General features: G+C 46.5%; 1 protein-coding gene across 1 annotated transcript in view; it reads right to left on the bottom strand.

Moving 5' to 3' along the window:
* Positions 1-21,030, bottom strand: part of NHS (NHS actin remodeling regulator) — a 345,530-nt gene extending 324,500 nt beyond the window's left edge. Inside the window, exon 1 of the mRNA XM_055393761.2 lies at positions 20,304-21,030. Coding sequence (XP_055249736.2) covers positions 20,304-20,847 — 544 coding nt within the window. The 5' untranslated portion in view covers positions 20,848-21,030. The remainder of the gene's footprint in view (positions 1-20,303) is intronic.
* Positions 21,031-21,595: the final 565 nt, after the last annotated feature.

The raw sequence follows: 21,595 nt of genomic DNA, 5'->3' as shown, positions 1-21,595 counted from the left end.
TTTTTACCAGCTGAGCCACAAGGGAAGCCCTTAAAAAGATAAGGTCATGTTTAATTGTCTTGTTATTCTATTATTTAAACTGTATTCCTCAATGGATATATTAGTCCTTCCATAAAGTTCTTTAAGGTCCCCAGAACACTCTGTATGCCAAATAATTATGATGTAAAGTGTAAGTTGCTCAGTCCTGTTTGACTGTTGGTGACCCAATGGACTGTACAGTCCATGGAATTCTCCAGGCCAGAATACTGGAGTGGGTAGCCTTTCCCTTCTCCAGGGGATCTTCCCAAGTCAGGGATCGAACCCAGGTCTCCCACATTGCGGGTGGATTCTTTACCTGCTGAGCCACAAGGGAAGCCCAAGAATACTGGAGTGGGTATCCTATCCCTTCTCCAGTGGATCTTCCCAACTCAGGAATCGAACCAGGGTCTCCTACATTGCAGGCAGATTCTTTACCAACTGAGCTATCAGGGAATCCCTGATATGTACGTATTTTATGCAATCAATATGTATATTCCTTAAAAGTTGTTTTTCAATGGAATCATCATGTCCTTTTAAAACTTTCATTAGCCCTTATATTATACAAGTAACATGGAAAAGCAAAAAGGACCTCCTTTCTCAAAAAAAAAAAAATGATCTAGTATAATCCCATCTGCGAGAGATAACCACTCTACTTTTCTATATATTCTAGAGCAGTGCTTTTCAAACCATGGCTTGTAGTCCATTAGGAAATCATGAAATCATCTTAGTGGGTCATGACTAGCATCTTAAAAAAAGGAAACAGACAAAAGAAGAGAAGAAAATGGAATTTGAATAAAGTAGAAAACAAGAGGGAAAGATAGAATAAGACAGTAAAAAAGGAAAAAAAATTAATACATCAGAATGCATTAGAGAAAAATAAGTATTGTTGATAAAACTATTGTTCCAGCCACATGCATCTACTGGGTCACAAATGTAAAATGTGTTTTTCACTGTGGATCATGATAAAACATTTTGTACAAAGTACTGATTTGGTATATATCCTTCCAGATATTTTTTCCCAATATTCCTACATCCTCTTAATAGGCATGCAATAATCTGCATACTATTTAGTCATAAGTGTTTTTACCTTTGGAATATATCATAATTTTGAGTTAATAAATATCTGTTTGTATTATTTTAATGGCAATAGATTATTTCACTGTTCCAATATGTAGTAATGTTGTTTGCTGTGCCAATATATAGTAATGCTTCTTGTTTGATCAATTTTCTATTGCTAATCACTTAGTATATGTCCAGTAACTCTTAATTCTAAGCAACACCGAGGCATCTATACATTCTTTTGTTCTACTTATATACTTATTTTCTCAGGTTAAATTTTGAAACAACTCTGGCACACAGCTTTTTGACATATTAATTTCATACAGGCCAACTGCCTACCAGAAAATTTGTACCAGTTCCACACTTCTATCAGCAATGTCCAAAGGTATACCAACTCACACTTCCATCAGCAATGTCTGAAAGTACCCTTATATCCACCCCATTCTCATCCCCACCCCAAACCTGGTCATTATCAGTGTTTCATTTTGGCCAATTTGAATAAATTTAAAAATGGCAATTTATTTTAATCTGAGTTGATTAGTTATCTGAATTGAGGTCACTCACAGTTAATTTACACCTGCCCTCAAGCAACACTACAGCATGCAAATAGGCAACCACTAAAGTAGAAGAGAATCCTGTGTATCCAGGAGGTGAATCATTTGGATCTAGGTAATCAAGGCCTTAGTATCGAAAATGATTACTGCTACAGTCACTGCTTTCACCTTATCCAATCTACTAAGTTACAACAGAACAACGGATTAGTTATAGCCAGATGTGCAGCCACTGACTCTTCTCATCACACATCGGAAACACAGCTGGGACTCCTTGACTTAGGAACCCTTCTGTCCAGAGGCACAATCCCAGCCCTTGTGAGCATCCAAGGTCCTGCCTGTACACTGTATGTTTTTGGTTTGCCTCTTGTTTTTTTTTTCCTTGCCTCTGCTTCCCCATCATAACCTGGAGGCAGAAGGCTATGGCAGTAGCGATCGGGTGGTGGTAGAGGGAGACACCAGGCCCACACACACAGGAGCTGGGCAGGGTAAACGGAAGACCAAAGCTAACGTCACGTGTGGATCCTGGCTGAAGCCCTTTTAAGCAGTGTGCCCTTCCAGTCACCAGCGGAGCCTCAAGCCTCCATTTCCTCAACTATCAAAAAAAAAAATTCCACATTTGCCTCACAGCAATTTGAGGGGCTTGTGAAGTAATGTACCTGCAGAAAGCAGTCACACAACAGATGTTAAGGGAATGTGTGTGTGCCCATGAATTTGCTTGATGTCCGCCTGAACACATCTAGAATCCCCTTGATGACAGTCATCTTGGACAAAAATGTAGCCATTTTCTAGAAACTCGGAGGGGTCAGGCTACAGAAAAAATTCAAAGGGTGAAGAAGAAGAAACTGTAGCCCCTCGTCCTGACTGTGCATCCTGTCCCCAAGAGAAGGGGAGCTGGTGAGCAGTGGGTTTAAGCACGAGGTACCCAGGTCCTCAAGAGCATTCTTAAAGGCCTCTTATTCTGCATAAAGCTCTCTGCATTTCCCATCTGGTAAGTAGAGAAGAGTACATCCCACCCACCTGCCACAACCCCACCTGCCACTTCTGACCTTACAGAGTGCTTGCACCAGGCCTCCAGGGCTTAAAAGCCAAAAAGTCAGTTACAGTCTCCTCTCCATTTGAAGAAAATCTCGGTTAATGTTCCAAAGCAGTTCCCTCATGGAAAAACTCAGCTCACTTATCCTCTATCTGGGAAAAGGTATATAGCGAAGTACAGTCAAGTTGAAAACCATGTTCAAATTTATTATAAAAACCCACTTTCAAAGACCCAGCTGTGTGTCATTCAGCATCAGGGTCCCTGGGGGCATCACACACCTTCACGGCCAAAGGAACCAAATGTTCCATCAAAACACCCAGCACCCCAGGGGGCTGCCTGGGTCTCCAGGAGGTCCCACATATTCTCAGGAGGCTTGAAGGAGACAGCTCAGACTCAAACAGTCAGGCCTGAATTCTCCCATCAGGCTCATTTCAAGCCAAAGAGTAAGGAAACCTGGGAGGTTGGTGGGATTAGGGGGATTACACTACCCATGAGGTCCAGGATCACCAGTCTTGGCAGTGGAGTCTGGAAAGCTAGCTTGTGTCAGGGGTTTGAAAGAAAGTCCAGTGGGCAGTTTTTAAGAGTTTGCTTGAAGTGAAGTGAAAGTTGCTCAGTTGTGTCCGACTCTTTGTCACCCCATGGACTGCACAGTTCATGGAATTCTCCAGGCCAGAATACTGGAGTAGGTAGCCATTCCCTTCTCCAGGGGATATTCCCAACCCAGGGATCAAACCCAGGTCTCCTGCATTGCAGGCAGATTCTTTACCAGCTGAGCCACAAGGGAAGCCCCCTCCCCATTTGCTTGAGGGCTTTTCAACCCCCAGAAGCCACAAAGTTGCATCTAGTCCAGGTTGCCACTTTGTGGATCAGAAATCCAAGATCCTGAAGGTAAAGCCACAAGAATAAACCCTGTTAGGGGGACAGAAAGGCTTTCCCCTCTTTGTCTCTTGCCCTTCTGAGGAAATGTTCTGCTTTGCCTAAATTCTGCCTAAAATCTTGATGGTCCAGGTAACTCCCACCAGCTGTAAAATTAATCCCTTCAAGGGATTAGAGGACTCAGGGCTCTTCCTCCTCCAGTCCCTCCCCAAGGAAAGGAAGCAATCTGAAAACCTACAAGAATCCTCCTCCTCACAAACAAAGAGCTGAAGCAGCACCAATAAAGATTCCAACATCAAACTCTGATGACACAGATTTTGCCAATAACTTGAAACCTAGCTTTGTGAAGAGGCCTCATCTGAGAATCAAAATGCCCTATAGCTGTGCTTTAATAGAAAGAGAGGCAGAAAAACAGGTCCTTTGAAGCAAATCACATTTCCTTCATTTTAGACACCAAACTTGGCCATTAAGGATCAGTCATCATCTTGACACTCCAGAAAAACAGAACGAGACTTCTGCTTAGTCCAGAAGCCAAGAGACAGAAAGGAATAAGAACAGCTACTATCACAGCCACTGTCACAGCCTTGAAATATCTTACCAGGGAAGAGTTTTATACAGCTACAACGCAGGGAGTTTTCACCCAAAAGAAATGTGTAGGTACATTCACCAAAAGATAGGAAATAGAATGTTCATAGCAGTATTCTTCAGAATAACTCAAAAAGGAAGTTACCCAAATGCCCATCAATAATAGAATGGACAAATAAACTATGGTACAGTCATACAGAGGAATACTATATAGCAATGAAAATAAATGAACTACACCTATGTAAAACATAAATAAAATTTTGACCAAAAAAAGAATCCATGTATTGAAAACCACAACATTAGAAGTCAAGATAATGGCCACCTGGGGACGTGTGACAGGAAAGGAAGTTTCAGGATTTCCGGAGGGCTGTGAATGCTGTTTCTCATTCCAGGTTCTAGTTAAAGAGGTGTGTCCAATGTGTAAAAATTCACTGAGCTGCAAACTTATAACTTGGGCATGTTGCTTTATAAGTAGCTCTTAAAAGTGTTACAAATATACGTACATCATTTTTATATGTGGGGAGAGAAAGAGAATGAATGAATGAATATGAATGCATTCTTTTGGTTCCAGGTAGCAACATTTCTCTAGAAACTACAATTCTGTTAACAAGTTTTTATTTCCATTTGCTTATTTGAGGAAAGCAGTTACACTACTCTGGTCCCACACAGAAGCTCTTTATGTCTCTCAGGAAAAAAAAAAAAAGACTATACAGTTTAAAGTCTCTTTTATTTAATGAAATAATGCCAAATACTTTGGAGGACTTTTGTCATCTGTTCATTTTCAGGAAAACCAGACCTTTTTTCTCCCTGTGCTGTACCTCTATGTCAGTCAGGGTCAGTTAACTGCTGTAACAAATATCCTCTAAATCTCACAGGAAGAGTTCACTTCTCCTTCATGTGAAAGCCAATCAGGTGGTGGCAGACAGCCTTCTATGCAGTAACTCTGGGACCCGGGGCTCCTTCTGTTTGACGGCTCTACCATCCCTGAGGGCCTTGGAGTCTTCTGCTAAATCCTCTGCATGCAGCCAGCAGTGGGGAAGAAATAAACTTCAGAGGACCGTGCAGGAGCTTTTATATGCCCACCCCAGAGTAGTGTAATTACTCCTTCCACATTCCACTGGACAGAACTCAGTCACATGTTCCCACCTAACTGCAAGGGGAGCTGGGAAATGCAGTAGAGCCGTGTTGCCCAGGGGGAAAGGGAAAGAGCTGGTAAGCACCCTAGGTATTCTCTGTCATAGTCTGCTCAGATCTGTCCTCTTCTTTCTTCTGCTAGATGTTCCACACCTGGTGTCTGAGTGCAGGGAGCAGAACACAAAGCCCCGGGCAAGTCATTACAGGACACAATACAGACCAGCCCAGAAAATGAGGGCTTGGGTGTCCACACTCAGCACCACTTCCACAATGGCACACGTCCTCAGCCAGGCCATCAGTGGAAGTCCACTTTCATTTTTACCATGCATCCAGCTGGCCGGAACATTTATGCTGGTTGAGGAGCCATAGAGGCTGAGTTTTACCCATTGTTCCATCTGTTTCCTTTACCCAAGCCCCTGATAATGGTAAAACAACAAAAGTAGCAGCACTGGTGGCACACAGGTATTCACTAGCCCTTACTATGCACTCTGTGTATACAGCACAGGTTGCTGGAACTGTCCATGGGCTGATTTACTCAATCTCTACTCAAGAAGATTGCTGTGAAGATTCTCTGTGGTTAGTCCTAAAAGTATTCCCATTTCACAGATGAGGAAACTAAGACCAAAAAGGCTACAAACTTGCCCACGGCCGAACAGCTGGCAAGTGTCAGAACTGAGAGAATCAGAGGCCAACATGCCCTTTTATGAGAAAGGCAGCTGGGGTCAGGAATGCAGCCTGTGATCAGGACAAAAATCCCAACCTTCCGGGTATAAACCCTGAACTCAAACTTCCTCAAGAGGGATTAACCCAACCAAGGTGAACAGGCCACAGAAAGGAGTACAGAGCAATTTAGAAAGAAAACCAAGTCCATCCTGAGAAGTCAAGGAGGGTATACCTTTGGTTTAGGTTTTGGTGTTTTGTTTTGTTTTTTAATTTTCCTTCTCAATGTGCTAATTCGCTTCAGTTGTGTCCGACTCTGCGGCCCCCTGGACTGTAGCCCACCAAGCTCCTCTGTCCAGGCATGCCTGGTTCTCCAAGCATGAATACCAGAGTGGGCTGCCATTTCCTTCTCACTCAATAGCTGTTTAAAAACTCAGAACTGAAAAATCCATCAGGAAAACCCAAAAGGGCTTCAGAAATTCACCCTGACCAGCCAACACTCTTTTATAGCCTACACCATCCACTGTCTTTACTCAAATGTGTTTGGAAGTGAGTCTCATTCCTCACCGTCACCTCTCACCCTATCATGAGGCTGAGAGTCGCTGGGTTCTGGCTATGGGGAAAGGGTTAAAATAAAGCCACACAAGCAGCAACCTTATGCAACATATTTTCCTTCGTGCAATTGGATTAGTCTTAATTAGTGAAGACTCAAACTTTGCCAGATGAGCCCTAGTGACATCTGATACCTGAGGAGGGTTCCAAAATCTCTCCTCTCACACTGAAGGCATTTAACCCAAGTGAAACTCTCCAAAAACTTTCCATGACATCCTCCCCAGTGTCTTTCCTCAGTTTGCCCACTCTCCCCAAAAACTGCCCCAAACTTTGAAGCATCCATCTCTCCTGTTTACAAGGCAGAAAGCCTATGGCTGTCACATGGAGAAGGATTTCTGTGGTATTTGTTCATGCTGCACTCCCCACACCACACATCTCCAGAATCAAAGTCTTGAGAAACATGCGCCATCTTGCAAATGGAAGAACTTCAGGGTTGAGGAGGGGGCTGACTGAGGCAGCTGAACTCTGATGTGAAATTCAAATGGAAAACACAGCTATACTCGCATTATTAAAATACAGATCCAGGCTAAAGGAACGGAGTCCAGATGCACGCTGGAGAGAAACATAAATATTGATATTATATTCTAATGAGCATTATGTCTCACTGGCTATCATCCTTCCCCCTAGCTCCTAGTTCTTTCCTCCCTCAGATGTCTAGTAGCGAAAATCAAGAGTAGCTGAACTCCAGAGTACAGCTCCTTTTCCCACACATCTAAATGCACTTCGATGTAATAATAATAAATCATCTTTTAAACAACTTTCTTCATCCTCCAGCCAGGCTTCAAGCATCAGCTGAGAACAGTTGCAAATCAGCATTCTCTGCTACTTAAAAATTTGCCTAAAACTAACAAGTTATTTTTTTCCCATCTCTTTTTAAATGCTACTTTAGCTCTATCTTAGAAAATTCCTACTTCTAAGTTACCCCTGGGGCCTCTGAGGCCAGATTCTTAGCCTTGTGTCAAATGGAACTCTCCCCGACGCCTGCCACCCAGACATCATAAATAGCCAGCGCCCTCAGACTGAAGTGAGGAATCTCCACTGTTAGAAATCTTTTTTTGGCGTTCAGGCTTGTTTCTTAATTGGGGTACAACTGCCATACATTAGTTTCAGGTATACAACATAATGGTTCAATATTTGCACATATTGTGAAGTGATTGCTCCAATAAACCTAGCTAACATCCACCACACCTTATTAATACAATTTTTTTTCTAGTGATGAGAACTTTTAAGATTTACTGTCTTAGCAACTTTCAGATATACATCACTATTGATCATAGTCATGCTCTGCATGGCATCCCTGGCACTTACTTAGCTTCGAACTGGAAGGTTGCTCCTTTGCAAATCCTATACATGGGATCCCCAGTTCTTAGTCTGATCCTACCGGATAGTCCACAAGTTTCTGTGGAATCATCATCTTCCATGGCGTATTCACACAACAGTCCTGGCAGGGGCTAGGGTAAGAGCAGCAGAGTTAACATGCTGCTTTCTTACGTTAAAGAAGTACTTACTCTATCTGAAATAAGGGAACAGTTTCTATCTTAACCAGAGTGTGGGTTACACAGTGGGCCCATTTATGAACATTCACCAAGCTACACATGTGAGGGATAAACATTTCACTGGATGGAAATTGTACACTGACTTTTTAAAAAAGACTATCCATTAGGATGCCTTTTCCATTTTTCCAAGACAGCAACATAAGATTAATCAAGACTCCAGGAGAAGTACCTGCCTCCTCAACATTCAGAAATGGCTTTGCAAAACACATTAGACACATGAGATTTTGCTTTTGCTCCTCCTAAAAGGAGCAAGACACACTGTAGCCTGGTTTCTTTTGGAGCAAGTCTGGCAGAGTAAGAAGGGAGGGGGGCTTTCCTCTCATTTTCAGTTTTAGGCCCATCTGTCTAAGCTGAGTTGCCTAGCCCTGAACATGAAACAAAAGATGCCAACAGCTCTAAGCTGGATCCAGCTGCTTCTTGTTACTTCCACCAAACCACTATCGCTTCTCACCAGGATGGCCTCCAACTTGGACTGTCCGTTTCTACCTCTGCCTCTCTCAACAGTCTCTTCATGACCCAGTAGCCAAAGTGATGCTTTTAAACTCTAAGTCAATCATGTTACTGCTAGGCTCGAAACCCTCCACTAAGTCCCCACTTCACTCAGCGCGAAAGGCAAAGTCCTCACTCACAATGGCCTACTTGACAATGCCGAGCCGCCTGCCAGCCCCCCTCCCTGGCCTCCTCTCCTGCCTCTTTTCCCCTTGCTTGCTTGACCACTCGGGCTGTCTCTCCATCACACAAGGCATGCTGTCACCTCAGCGCCATGGCAGGAGCTCTGGTTTCCTCTGCTGAAACGCTTCCTCTCCGCTCGTGAACTCATTAATTCCCTCACATGTCCCCAATCTTCACTTAAATGCTGTTTCCTCAATGAGGCTCACTTGACTACCCCATCGAAAATGGCAACCTCATTCCAATCCTACGGATGGCCCTCATCCTGTGCTAGTAGCTTTTCTGCCGGTACCACTGATCACCTACTAACATGCTTTCTAATCTCCTTAAAAGTGTCAGATTTGCTGTTTATGGATTGTCTCTCTCCTCTGTAAACACTTTGTAACTTCTTGCTCACTGATGAAACTCAAGGGCCTAAAAGGGTGTCTGGCATATAATAAATGAGTGAATCTGGATGATAAGGTCACTGGTCAATTTTGTTTTATTCCGATACTTCTCTGCATGACAAAAAGAAGCCACAAAGGACACAGAAATCTTAAGAGCCATCTGAATGTGAAGGGGGACAGAGCATTGCTTGGTCAGCTGTCTCTTTCTCCCTGAGCCAGCAATTCAAAGATTCAGGCACACGTTTATACTTACTTGGAAAAAACGAACACGGGCCTCCCACTCTGCATGATCCAATTATAGTTCCAATAAAATAACAGCCAATAATTACCAGGGGCTCACAGAGACAGCTGTAAGTGCCTGAACACCTAACTCCTCGGTCCTGTCAACAACTGGATACAGCAGGTACTGGGTTTATCTCCATCCCATAATAGATGAAGAGCGAGGACCCAGGATTTGAACCACATGATCAGACTTCAGCATCTGTTTTCTTAACCACATGTTCGCTTCCTCTCAACAATTAGATAAACCAGATACCTGACAACTTTGCTCAAACTAAGCCCAACCACACTCTGAACATCACGAATTCCAAACCTTTCTTGAAGGTACAGAGCACAGGGACATAAGGTTCTCACCAAGTATCCTCAAAGAAAGGCAGGGACAAGCACTTGAATTCTCTGCTTTTGACAAACCAGGCACTTCGGAAGCAAAGAGATGCACTCTAGGACCCAGAGAGTCCCCTTGCTGTCCAACTTTATAGTCATTCGATGGCTGCAACACCAAAGCAGATTCCCCCAAATAAACTCTTTATCCATTATACAGAAGAACATTTAAATAGCCCCTCTGATGGCTGTAAGTGAGTCCAGTTTGAGCCAGACTAACCTCATTTCCCTTTTGAGTAGGGTTATTAGACTGGGAGATCAAAGGAATGCTACAGACATATGGTATCTTGATTTCAGCAAACCATTTGACAATCACTCATGATGATAGATCTTGTGGGCAACGTGGAGAAATGTGGTTTGAATGGGAAGGTGGGGGGAGCATTCAGGGCTGCTGCAACGATGGTACCCAAGGAACAGTGATTAACAGACATCAACTTGGAGGGATGCTGTTAGTACTGCCTGCCAGTGGGCTCTGGCCTTGAGTCTATCTGAACATTAATTTTATCAAAGATGTGGGTGATGGGCTAGAATCATGTTTATGATGTCTGCAGAGAGCAGACTGCTGTGGGCAGTAGCTGACACATTGAATCAAGATTTTAAACCATCACCACTGATTGGAAATGAAAGAGCAAAGCAAGCAAGATTCAATTTAACAGAGACAATGGGGGAGTCTTGTGAAATTTAAGTTCAAAAATACCAACTACACAAATGGAACCGAGGAAGCCACGTGTAAAAGAACTGCCCCTATAAAGGATAGGGGTTTGTTGGGCCGTAAGAGCAATCATGCACCAGCAGTGTCCCGCAAATGGTTAAAGCAACAAGGGCCACTTTAGTCCTAGGGGGACATCAGACCGAGAAAGGAATAGGTACACTCCTGCTCTGCACCTGTGGCAGGGGGCAACCAGAGTGGAGGGGACAGGAAGTTTGGCGTTAAGAGTCCTGGTTGAAGGAACTAAAGTTGTTTTACCTGGGATGAAGAAAACTTAGAAGTGACAATAATAGTCACCTCTAGACACTTAATGATGTCCTGGAAAAGAGATTATAAGCAGATTTCATATGGCTCCAGACAGCAGATCAGGACTAAAAGGCAGGCACTGCCAAAAGACAGATTTAGTCTCAGTGTAGGTAATGACTGTTTTAGAGTGGTAACCCTCCAATAACAAAGTTGGTATGTGGGTGGCCTTTCTTAGGAATCTTGGAGGGCACAGAAGTTCAATGGGCTTCCACTTGGGACATCTTTAAAAAGAGTCTCACCTTGGGTGGGCAGTTGGATGTGATGGATGCTAAGGTCTTTCCCAACTCTAAGATCCCAAGACTCTCCAACTCTTGTTAACTTCATTTTATTCTTGGTTAACTTTGAGAATCCCTTGAACTGCAAGATCAAACCAGTCAATCCTAAAGGAAATCAACCCTGAATATTCATTGGAAGGTATGATGTTCAAGCTGATGCTCCAATATTTTGGCCACCTGATGCAAAGAGCCGACTCATTGGAAAAGTCCCTGATGCTTGGAAAGATTGAGGGCAGGAGGAGAAGGGGACAATACAGGATGAGATGGTTGGATGGCATCAATGACTTGATGGACATGAGTTTGAGCAAGCTCCAGGAGTTGGTGATGGACAGGGAAGGCTTGCGTGCTGCAGTCCATGGGGTTGCAAAGAGTTGGACACAACTGAGCAACTGAATGACAACAGCTTTGAAGGACATTTCACAGACGTTTCATAATTAAGTGATCTTTCATCATATGGATGATCAGGTCCTCAGAGTTCTATTTCAGTACACTCAAACCTTCTCATGTACTCACGCCTCTTAGTCATTTACAAAGATGAGCTCGACAGGGTCTCTGCCCTTTGTGGGCTTACAGTCTGCTTAGGAGGGTTCGCCAAAACCTTATTTCAACAAATTTAGACCTTAGAATGGGAGCCTTACATTCAGAAACCATTCTCAGCTGATTATCTTCTGTTTTCACTTGTTATCAAGATGTGATTCATGAGGAATTCTTGATGCAAAAAGAACTTTCAGGAAGTTTTGTGACTGAGGGTTTGTTCTGGGGATACTCTTCCCATGATTGTTTTTAACAGAGTGTCTCACAAAATCTTGTGGTTCGTGGTTTTTATTAGAATAAAAAGAAATTCAACTGAACTATCGAAACAAAATTCCAACTACATTTAAAATTGTCTTTGTTCTAAAATTTCAAAATATTGGGAATTCCCTGGTGGTCCAGTGGTTAGGACTCAGCACTTCCACTGCCGTGGGCCTGGGTTCAATCCCTGGTCAGAAAACTAAGATCCTGAAACCCACAAGAGTGGCAAAAAAAAAATTCAAAGTCAGTGGATCTTTAAGATGTTTGGGCTAGCATGGGACAACAGGAAAGATGTCATGTATAATTGGAACTTAAAGGTGATGACCATTGCAGACAACAAGCCCTGAGATTGAAGATGTGCCTGAGTGCTTCTGTGGAATTTACACTTTCCTGATGGCATTGTGTGGAAAACACTTCCACAAACACAAAGAGAGAAATCTTTACTGTTACCATCTTAGAAATATCAGCCCAACAGAATCGCAATTATTTTCTAGGTAAAACAGTTTAGTAGTTTTGATTTAAAAGCTCAATCCAGTACAACAAGAAAAGTCTAGAAAGAAATGTGTTGCTGTTACTGGTTATGAGGAAGTTACACACATGGATTATTAACCTTTGAAAGATCGCTTTCTTCCCAGTTGCTCCACAAGAGGTTTTAAAGCAGCTTTCAGTAGAGCTGTTTGGATTCCATAATGTCTCAGAAAAACTTGCTGAGTAGAGCCAGGAGGAAAAGACACCTAACCACAGCGACGAAAACATCCCTCCCCCCCAAAGAAAAAACCCACATTAACCAGACTATAAAGGGGTTTCGTGAGCGGTAGAATGAACAGAATGGGGAGGAAAGGGATCATCCTTCCAAAAGCAGGCTGAACCCATGATGAGCGTTGCCATACCAAACCCAAATGAACGATTCACCCCAAGTGTTACTTCTTAGACTACTTCTGGCTTCATCTGTTTGGGGCTCAGCTGTGGCTGAGATTATGCATTCCAAATACGGAGCATGGATCTCTTGGGGCCATCACTGGCCCAATTCCCCAGGAAGACAAATGGTACTCTCAAAGGCTGGCTGGCAGAACACTGAGGAAATGACGGAGTATGCCTTCATCATTGTAGGCCTGAGTTTGCTTTGTGCCTCTTCTCACCTTTGAAGCACTGAAGACCTCCTCCCACCCCAATAAGAGGTTCGAACTGTGAGCCCACTTAAGGGTGCTAGGTTATATCCAGACCAACCACCGAGCGTCTGGAAGGGTGTGCCCATGTGGCAAATCTAATAATCCCCTGGAAAGAAGTTTAGGGAAAAAGAAAGAGAAGTGTGATCTCTACCATACTCTCGGTCCCAGGTCTTCACCTTCACAGTTCAAAGATTAAACAGACTGTTCTGGCATGGGCTCTCCCAGACCTTATGAGCACAAGTGCAAGCTCAAGGCCAAGAAGGTTTTATGGGAGTTGACCCCAGGGAGCACCCATAGGTAAGAGATGGGGAAAAGAAGGCAGAGATTACACAGTGTGTCTGAAGACACGTCACCATGGTGAGCAACTACAGCTCAGTTCTCTGGTGAACTCTGAGAGATGGTACAGAACATGCCTTGGAGCTCTCTCATCCAAGGGGCAAGGAAGCAGGGCCACTGGTCCCCCAGTGTCCTATCCATAACTGGTTGAGTATTGCTTCAGGGGCATTAACTCACTGGCACTTCTGGTTGCCCTATGCGCAGGGCCTAGCATGGTCCATCAGGCAGAAGAAAAAAAGCCCTAGGCACAGTCACAGGAGTTAGCAGCAAGCAGCCTTCAGAATGAGAGGTGAGGGCTGAAGGAATCTAGCAGAGCACCCACATAGTCTGCTGTCCAGAAGGAGAAAAGCTAAGATAAAGGTCAGCACACAGTTCTAGAAAATTCGCAGGTGGAAGGCAGCAGGCAAGGGATGAGGTTCCACTGTACCGAGAAGATGACAACTCCACAGATTAGCAAAGAAAGCACAGAAATGAGCCAGTGAAATGTTCCAGAGAGAAGAACAGTATACACATCGGCCTGAAGAACAAGAAAGCCTGGCAACTTAGGGAACAGCCAGTAGAGCTCAGAGTGACTGGACTGGGGTGGAAGGTGGGGAAGGCAGGGAGGGACGTGACAAGTGGACAGAAGCATATTGATTTAAACATTGGAACTGCTCTAGATTTGTGCAGCCACTCATGGGAGAAAAGTCTAATGTTTGCAAATATAGTTTGTGCACTCAGACCTGGACCCTAATTCTAGGCTCCATCACTTTCCAGCTGTTACTACCCAGGGCAAGCTGTTAACTCTCAGTAAAGTAGGAAAATAACAGGATAATAACTCTCATAGAGTCACTGTGAAGATTCAATACAATGATCTTAGCACAGGGCTTGACATAGAGCAGAACTCAATGAATGTTAACTAAAAAATAAAATCAATCTACTCGTTAGATAACAAACATGTCACTGCAGTAAAATGGGGAAATGATGGTCTTTTCAGTATGAGGCAATGGATTAATTGTGCATCCACAGGGAAAAATGCGTCTTGACCCCTTCTTCACACCACATGTAAATATCAATCCCATGTGAATCATGGGTCTAAATGACAAAATCCAAACAAAAAAACTTCTAGAACATAGAAGAATATCTTCATGACCTTGGGGTGAGTGAAGAATTTAAAAACAAATAAAACAGAGCACAAAGAACACTAACCATAAAGAATAGGATCCATCAAGTGGATTACATAAAAACAAGAACTTCTGCTCACCAAGCGGTAACACTAAGAGAGTGAAAAGGCACATGACAGAGAGAGGGTAACTGCAATTATCTATAGCTCACAAATAACTTACATCCACAGCGTATAAACAACTCCTACAAGAGAAGAAAAAACATACAAAGAACCTTACTGAAAGATGAAGAAAAAATGAGGAAGAGAGAATATTCAAGTGGTCAAAAATACATATGAAAAGATCCTCAATCTCATAAGCCGTCAGTGAAATGCAAATTAAAACCACAATGAGATTTTTATTAGCTACCCACAGAGTAGCTACAATTAAAAAGACCATACCAGTGTTGGAGCAGACATGGAGCAACTGGAACTTGCATATACTTCTGGGAGTATAAACTGGTACTACCAGTTTAGAAAACTGTTAGGCAGTATCTACTAAAGCCAAATGTATATATCCCCTTTGATCTAGCAATTCCACTTTTAGACAGATTCCAAACAACTGTGTACATATATGTGTATATATATATGTATATATTATATTTCAAACATAAGTCTACCAGAAAGCACATAGGAAAACATCTGTGGTGATAGCCCTACCCTGGAAATAACCCAAACATTCATCATTAGAACAGACCAACAAATGGTGGTATATGCACACAATGGAATTTTATTCAGCAATGAGAAGGAACAATCTACTGTATATACAACAGCATGGAAGACTCTTACAAATATTGGGTGAGAAACACTAGACACTTAAAGGTATATACTATGTGACTCCACTTACACAAAGTTCAAAAACAGGAAATCCTAATTCATGGAAGAAGTCTTCCCTCGGGGAAGAGGGTAGTGACTGATAAAATGGGCCTTGGGAGGGTGGGTCAAGATACAGCAATGTCTTCTTTCTTGACCTTGGTGATGGTTATGTGAGATGCTCACTTTGTGAAAGTTAACCAAGCTATACATTTATGGTCTGTGCCCTTTTCTGTCGATATCCCCGATGGCTCAGTGGTAAAGAATTTGCTTGCAAAGCACGAGCCACAGGAGATGCGGGTTCGATCCCTGGGTCAGGAGGATCCTCTGGGGGAGGGCATGGCAACGCACTCCAGTATTCCTCCCTGGAGAATCCCATGGACAGAGAAGCCTGGTGGGCCACAGTCCACAGGGTCGCAAAGAGTTGGACACAACTGAGTGACTTAGCATGAATTTTCAGCTTCAATATAAAAAGTACTTTAAGACTCAGAAACTAAATACAATCAACAGCAACCCAAAAGCCAATGTCATTCAAATGTCTCAGGATGAACAGTTTGGGGTTGAGGCCCATGAAATAATTCCAAAATCTCCAGTTTTAGTGACCAAAAAGCTGGACTGAGTCCATGTTTGTGACCGTAAGTCTCAGAAGCCTCTCCATACAGCCAGGGAACCCCTCCATACATCTTTCCCACATCCACATTCCCTTCCTGGGACACCACTAAAGCCTTGTCCTCTCTCCTCACATTACCAACACCCTCTCAACTGATGATCCCTCCAAAAAAGCTAGAGAAAAGAGATGGAATTGGGTAAGAACACCCCATCCCACTGCTACCAGTTCACCAGTCACCTGTCCCTCTGCCCATATCTGTTATCTTCCCTCCAGTTCCTATGGGCAACGGTGCTCTGATCCCTGTCCCTCTCAGCCTCTCAAGGACTTCCATAATTATCCAGTTCTTTCTCCAGCACCATCAATTCTTCCCTCTCCATAGAATCTAAACATGCCTCAATATCAGCACCTTTTATGAAACTATCCCTGGGCCCTGCATTCCCCTCCAGCCACGGCTCCATTCTTCCCCTACCTTCAGAGCGACACTCCTTACAAGAGCTGTCTGTGCTTGCTCCCTCCTCTTCCACTTGTCCTGTTCTCTTCACTCCCCTTATGTGGCCTTCCTCTCTGCCCCTCCACCGAAATGGCCCTTACCAGGGCCTCTCATTGCTAACAAGGTACCAGACTCAACGGTCTTACATCAGCACTTGTCTTCCTCTCAGAAGCATTTGACCAAAACGATTCCCCTTCCCTTCCTGAGACACCTGGTCCTGGCTTCCCTCATACCACTCTCCTGATTTTTCTTCTAGCTTGCTCACTGCTCTTTCTTCTCTACAAAACTTTTGAAGTTGAACTGCCCTAGAATAAGTCTTGGCCCCCTTTTCGTTACTCTCTACCTGGTCCTGAGCTCCAGGGTTTCACATATCATCGCTGCCCTTACATCTTGCATCTGCACCTCCAGCCTGGACCTCTCTCTTGAGTTCTGAATTCACACATCTAACTGTCAGACACAAGCATCTCACGTTAACATAGCACAAACAGAAAATTATCACTTCCATTCCCCCCTACCCCAACCATAAAAGATCTGCTCTTCCACAAACCTTACCCATTTTTGGCAATGGACTTTCTATAAGCTATTTAAGGGAAAAAAAACCCACTAGGAGTCATCCATAATAATTATTATTATTTTCTGCTCTTATACCCTGTAACCAATCCAATTGGTAAGTTCCATCAATTCTATTTGCAAAATGAATTTACAATCTGAACCTTTCTCACTGTTTACTGAATCCCAGCTATGGGCACCACTTGCACCGTATAACTGGTCTACCAGTCTCCAGACTTGCCTCCAGAGTGATTTTGCTGAAGTGTGTGTCAGATGATGTCACCCCTGCAAAAACCACCCCAGCTTGTCTCAGGGCAACAGGAAGCAGCTATCCAAGGATGAAGCAGCATGGAGAATGGTGACATGGGTGGAAAGGCTATACAGGGGTATGGAGGCACCCAGACACATTCAAGGGGGGAGAAAAGGGAAGTCCGATCACTTTTAGGCTTCCTCTCCCTTTGAAACTCCCTTAGGCTTTGAGCAACGCTGAAGGGAGATGCATAACATAGCAAATGCCACTGGTTCTCCACCCACAAACAGCCCCTTTCCCCTTTCCAGGCAACCCCTGCAGACATTCCCAAACATGCCACAGACATATTATTTTAAATATTTATTTACTTGGCTACACGAACTTGTGGCATGTGGGATCTTCACATCTAAAAGGTCCCACATGCCACACCACAGACTTTTGACACCCCAATGCATGGCCTAGGAGCCTGCTGAGCCCACACCTGGGGTGGGTCTCAGGAGCCAGGGAGTTCAGGCTCCAAGTGCTCTCCATCAGTGAGTGCTGGAAGTTGATGGAGAAATACTCCAGCTTCCTCAGCGGAACACTTTCAGGTGTGTGCTGGATTGAACCCAAGTTGCCCACTCCCCCACTCCCTACCCGTGCTTCATGGGATCCCCTCTCAAAGAAACTCCTTGCACAGAAATCCTTATCTCCACCTCTGCACACTGAAAAACCCAAATTAAGACACAGTACTGTGCTTTTCCTCCCAAAGGTAATGCCTTTATGACATCAAACAGGAACAATGTCATCCCAAATTTATGTGGACAAGAGAAGAGAGGAGTATGGGTACTAAGCATGGAGATCATGTTTTAGAAAAATGTAAAAATGATAGGAGATTTTAAGTCTGCCCCTTTTATTATATGAGCCCCATCTTTATTTATTTATTCATGTATAAATACACATAAACAGAGTATGAAAGAAAGTGAAAAGTGAAAGTAGTCAGTCATGTCTGACTCTTTGCGACCCCATGGGCTGTAGCCCACCAGACTACTCTGTCCATGGGATTCTCCAGGCAAGAATACTGGAGTGGGTTGCCATTCCCTTCTCGAGGGGATCTTCCCAACCCAGGGACTGAACCCAGGTCTCCCACATTGTGGGCAAATTCTTTACCATCTAGGCTACCAGGGAACCGCCTAAACAGAGTATATGTTCATCATATGTTCATCACTTGTAAGCACACACCAAAAATCCCATTTTCTCCATTAACCATTAGTCTGTACTCCAAACAGTGTAAAGGATTGTATTAAATTCTGGGTGCATAACTACCCACCCTTGCCTCTAAAGAAAAAAGGGAGAAAACTCATTCTGCTCCAGTGTTGAGTTTCACTTATGAGAAATCTCATTTAAGGGGCAGTGCGTGTCTCTCTCTCACACACACACAGACACACACACAAGGGAAATGTATGCACCACTCAACAGTCTGCAAAACTTCCCTCCACTCCTTTTGAAGTGAAATCACCACTCCACCGACCGCACTCCCTAGATATCAGCGCTGTTGAAAGTGAAGGGCCTGTCCCTGCTGTGTGGTTTGGGGTAAAAAAAGGAGGTAGGATTAAAGCGCTCATTTCAAGTCCCAAAAGTAAAATACGACTTGGCCCACAGCAGTCCTAATTCTTTCCAGAACTCATCCCCGGAATTGCCCTTTAAACAACCAGTCATTAACCCAACTCCGGGTCTTTTATAGCTGCGAAAACCGATCGCGCACATCATTTATTCATTACGCTTATTATTATTGTTATTGCAGAAAGCAGCGAATTCCCGGGCCGGGGTTCAAAGGGGTTTTACTTTATTTGGGGGAAGGAGGGCAGTGCTCGAGCGGGAAGGGTTGGTTAGAAGACTGGGCCAGGTTGCAGGGCAGAGGTGCCCGGAAGTCCCCGGGGAAGAATGCTGAGAGCGCCCCCGCCCCGCGCGCTCAGCGGCCACCGCGCACCGGCGCAGCTGCTGCAGCAACCGGGGAAGCTTCTTATATAAGTCAGAGCCGCTGACATCACCTTCGCTGTGAGCGTCGCAGCCGCTGAACTAGGCGCCAAAGGACCGGCATGCTAGCCTAGGGCCCCCGCCCACCGTCCTCTCGGTTCTAAATGACTCCGACACCTCCTGATTTGGCCAACAGTGTGCCAGGAGACCCTCCTGAGCGCCAGAATTACGTTTATTGGGAGCCCTGGGATGTCGCAAGAGTGAAGTTTAACAGGCAGCAAAGGTGCCCAGGGGTCTTGCACACGCGGGGTGAAACTGGATGATAGTACACGTTGGGGTGGGGAGTGGGAGGGGGGCGCGGAACACCTCCAAGATTCTTGGAAGGCAGATGGCATAGAGAGTCATTCAGTAGGAACCCTGTTGTGGTCAGGGCAGGAGAGATGCCCAAGGGTCTCCTTGACCTCCCCAGGGTCCGGGACACTTCTCCCTCCACGCCCCTCCCAAGCCACAAGGCTGGAGCAGAGCGCTTCGGAGTTCGCTCTGGGAGGCAGCGCCGTGCTATGGTGCACCCAAGCACAGGGCACAAGTTCGGAGCTCGGTGCCGCTCCTGAGGTCACAAGAGGGCCAAAACTGCCACGGCGGAGCAGAAGCCCTAAAAGGCCACTCTACGACTCGAGCCCCCCTCCCCCAAGCACGCACTGGGATGGGGGTGGGAGGACGACACAGGGCTCAGGACGGGCTGCTGGAAACCACAGAAGTAGCACCAACCCTCTGCCTCCCAGGGAGGGACGGAGAAATCGAGCCCCAGAAGTCAATGACAGACCCCTCTGCCCCCTCTGTCCCCATAAATGCTCCCTCTCAGTCCACCGCTGCCTTTGAGGTCAGAGACCGCCCCTTGAACTTTCTCCCCTGGCGTCTGCATCCCTCACCCGAACTCCGGGAGGACTGGAATGAGTCCCAGGGGAGGGGAGGGATGGGGAAGCAAGAGTAAGGTGTAAACCGCAGCGGGCGCGGCGCCGCGGGGCCGGGATTGCGGCGACCGCGGAGGGCGCGAGGGTGCGGCGCAGGAGCGAGCGCTAGGCGGGCGGACCGCGCGGGTACTCACGCACTGCCTCCTGCTTGGGGTCCAGCGTGCCGAGCACGCGCTGCACGCCGCCGAGCTTGCCCTGCAGCGCCCAGACGCGACGGTGGGTGAGCTGGATGTCGCTCTCGAGCTCCTGGAAGAGACTGCACGCGTGCCGGGCCACGTCCGAGAGCTGCCGGAGGACGCGGGCCAGCGCCGCGTTGCTGACCGCGCACAGATCCAGCATGAGCAACACCGCGGTGGCTGCCGCTGAGGACGCCTCGCCGGCCGCGGACGCCGCCTCCAGGATCCCTGCCACGCTCTCCTCACCCGCCGCGGGCGCCTCTCCGTGCGGCGGCGGCGCCTGGTCGGTTGGCGCGGGCAGTGGCGGCCCCGGAGGCGAGGGGGGTGAGAGGGGAGGATCCTCTGGCCCCGGCGCCACGGCCTCGTCCCGTCGGCCGGGCAGCTGCAGGGGCGGCGGCGGCGGTTCTGCGCTGCCTCCGATCGCGTCCTCCTCCGGGTCAGGCGCCGGGCGTCGCTGCCGGCACAGCCACTGCGGCTCCACGATCCGCTTGGCGAAAGGCATCCCGCGCAGCCGGGCCGCGACTTTCTGGTCTCCTCAAAGCGCCCCTGGCGAGTGGGGAAGCGGGCGCGCCCACCTGGGTGGAGAGGCGGCTGGGGTCCGGCGAAGGTGCGTTCGGGCAGTCCAGATACGCAGGGAGCTCCTCGCTCACCTGGCTTCCTCCTCTTCCCCGCCCTCCCCTTAGCAAATCAGTCTGGCCGGCCCTCCTCCTCGTGCACCGTTCCCTGAGTAGGATGACAAGCACGGGGCGCAGAAATCCCGGGCGCGCCTAGGCTCTCCTCACTTGCTTCCAACCCAGGTCGGCTGGCTCAGCTCCATCATTCCTGCGCTCGCCGCCGCCGCCACCGCCGCCGCCCCGGCCGCTGCCGCCACCGCCTATATAAATGGGCGTGTGTGTATGTGTGTGTGTATGTGTATGCGCGCGCGAGCACGCGCACGCGCGTGTGTCTGGGTGGGTGGGTGGGTGTGAGTGTGTGCGCGCCTCAGTTTGAAAGTACCCCGGCACAGGCCTCTCCCCGCGCGCCCGTCGGCCGCTCCGGGGAGCAATTGCGCCCGGGATCTCTCGCCCTCTCTGGGCGGGGAGGTGGTTTCGGAAAGGCGCTTTGAAAACCCGGAGAGAGGAATCTGCCTCCAGCCCAGGCGCAGGAGGCGGCGCGGGGGCGGCGGGGCGGACGCAGGGCAGGGGAGGGGAGCGGGGAGAGGCCGGGGCGAGGGGGCGCAGCGCCCTATGCGGCCGCTGGGAGTCACTGGT

Source organism: Moschus berezovskii, chromosome X (assembly GCF_049115385.1).
Source record: "Moschus berezovskii isolate FMDL1 chromosome X, NW_MosBer_1.0, whole genome shotgun sequence".
NCBI lineage: Eukaryota > Metazoa > Chordata > Mammalia > Artiodactyla > Moschidae > Moschus > Moschus berezovskii.
Note: the sequence above shows the minus strand (reverse complement) of the source record. Positions and strands in the feature narration are given on the sequence as shown.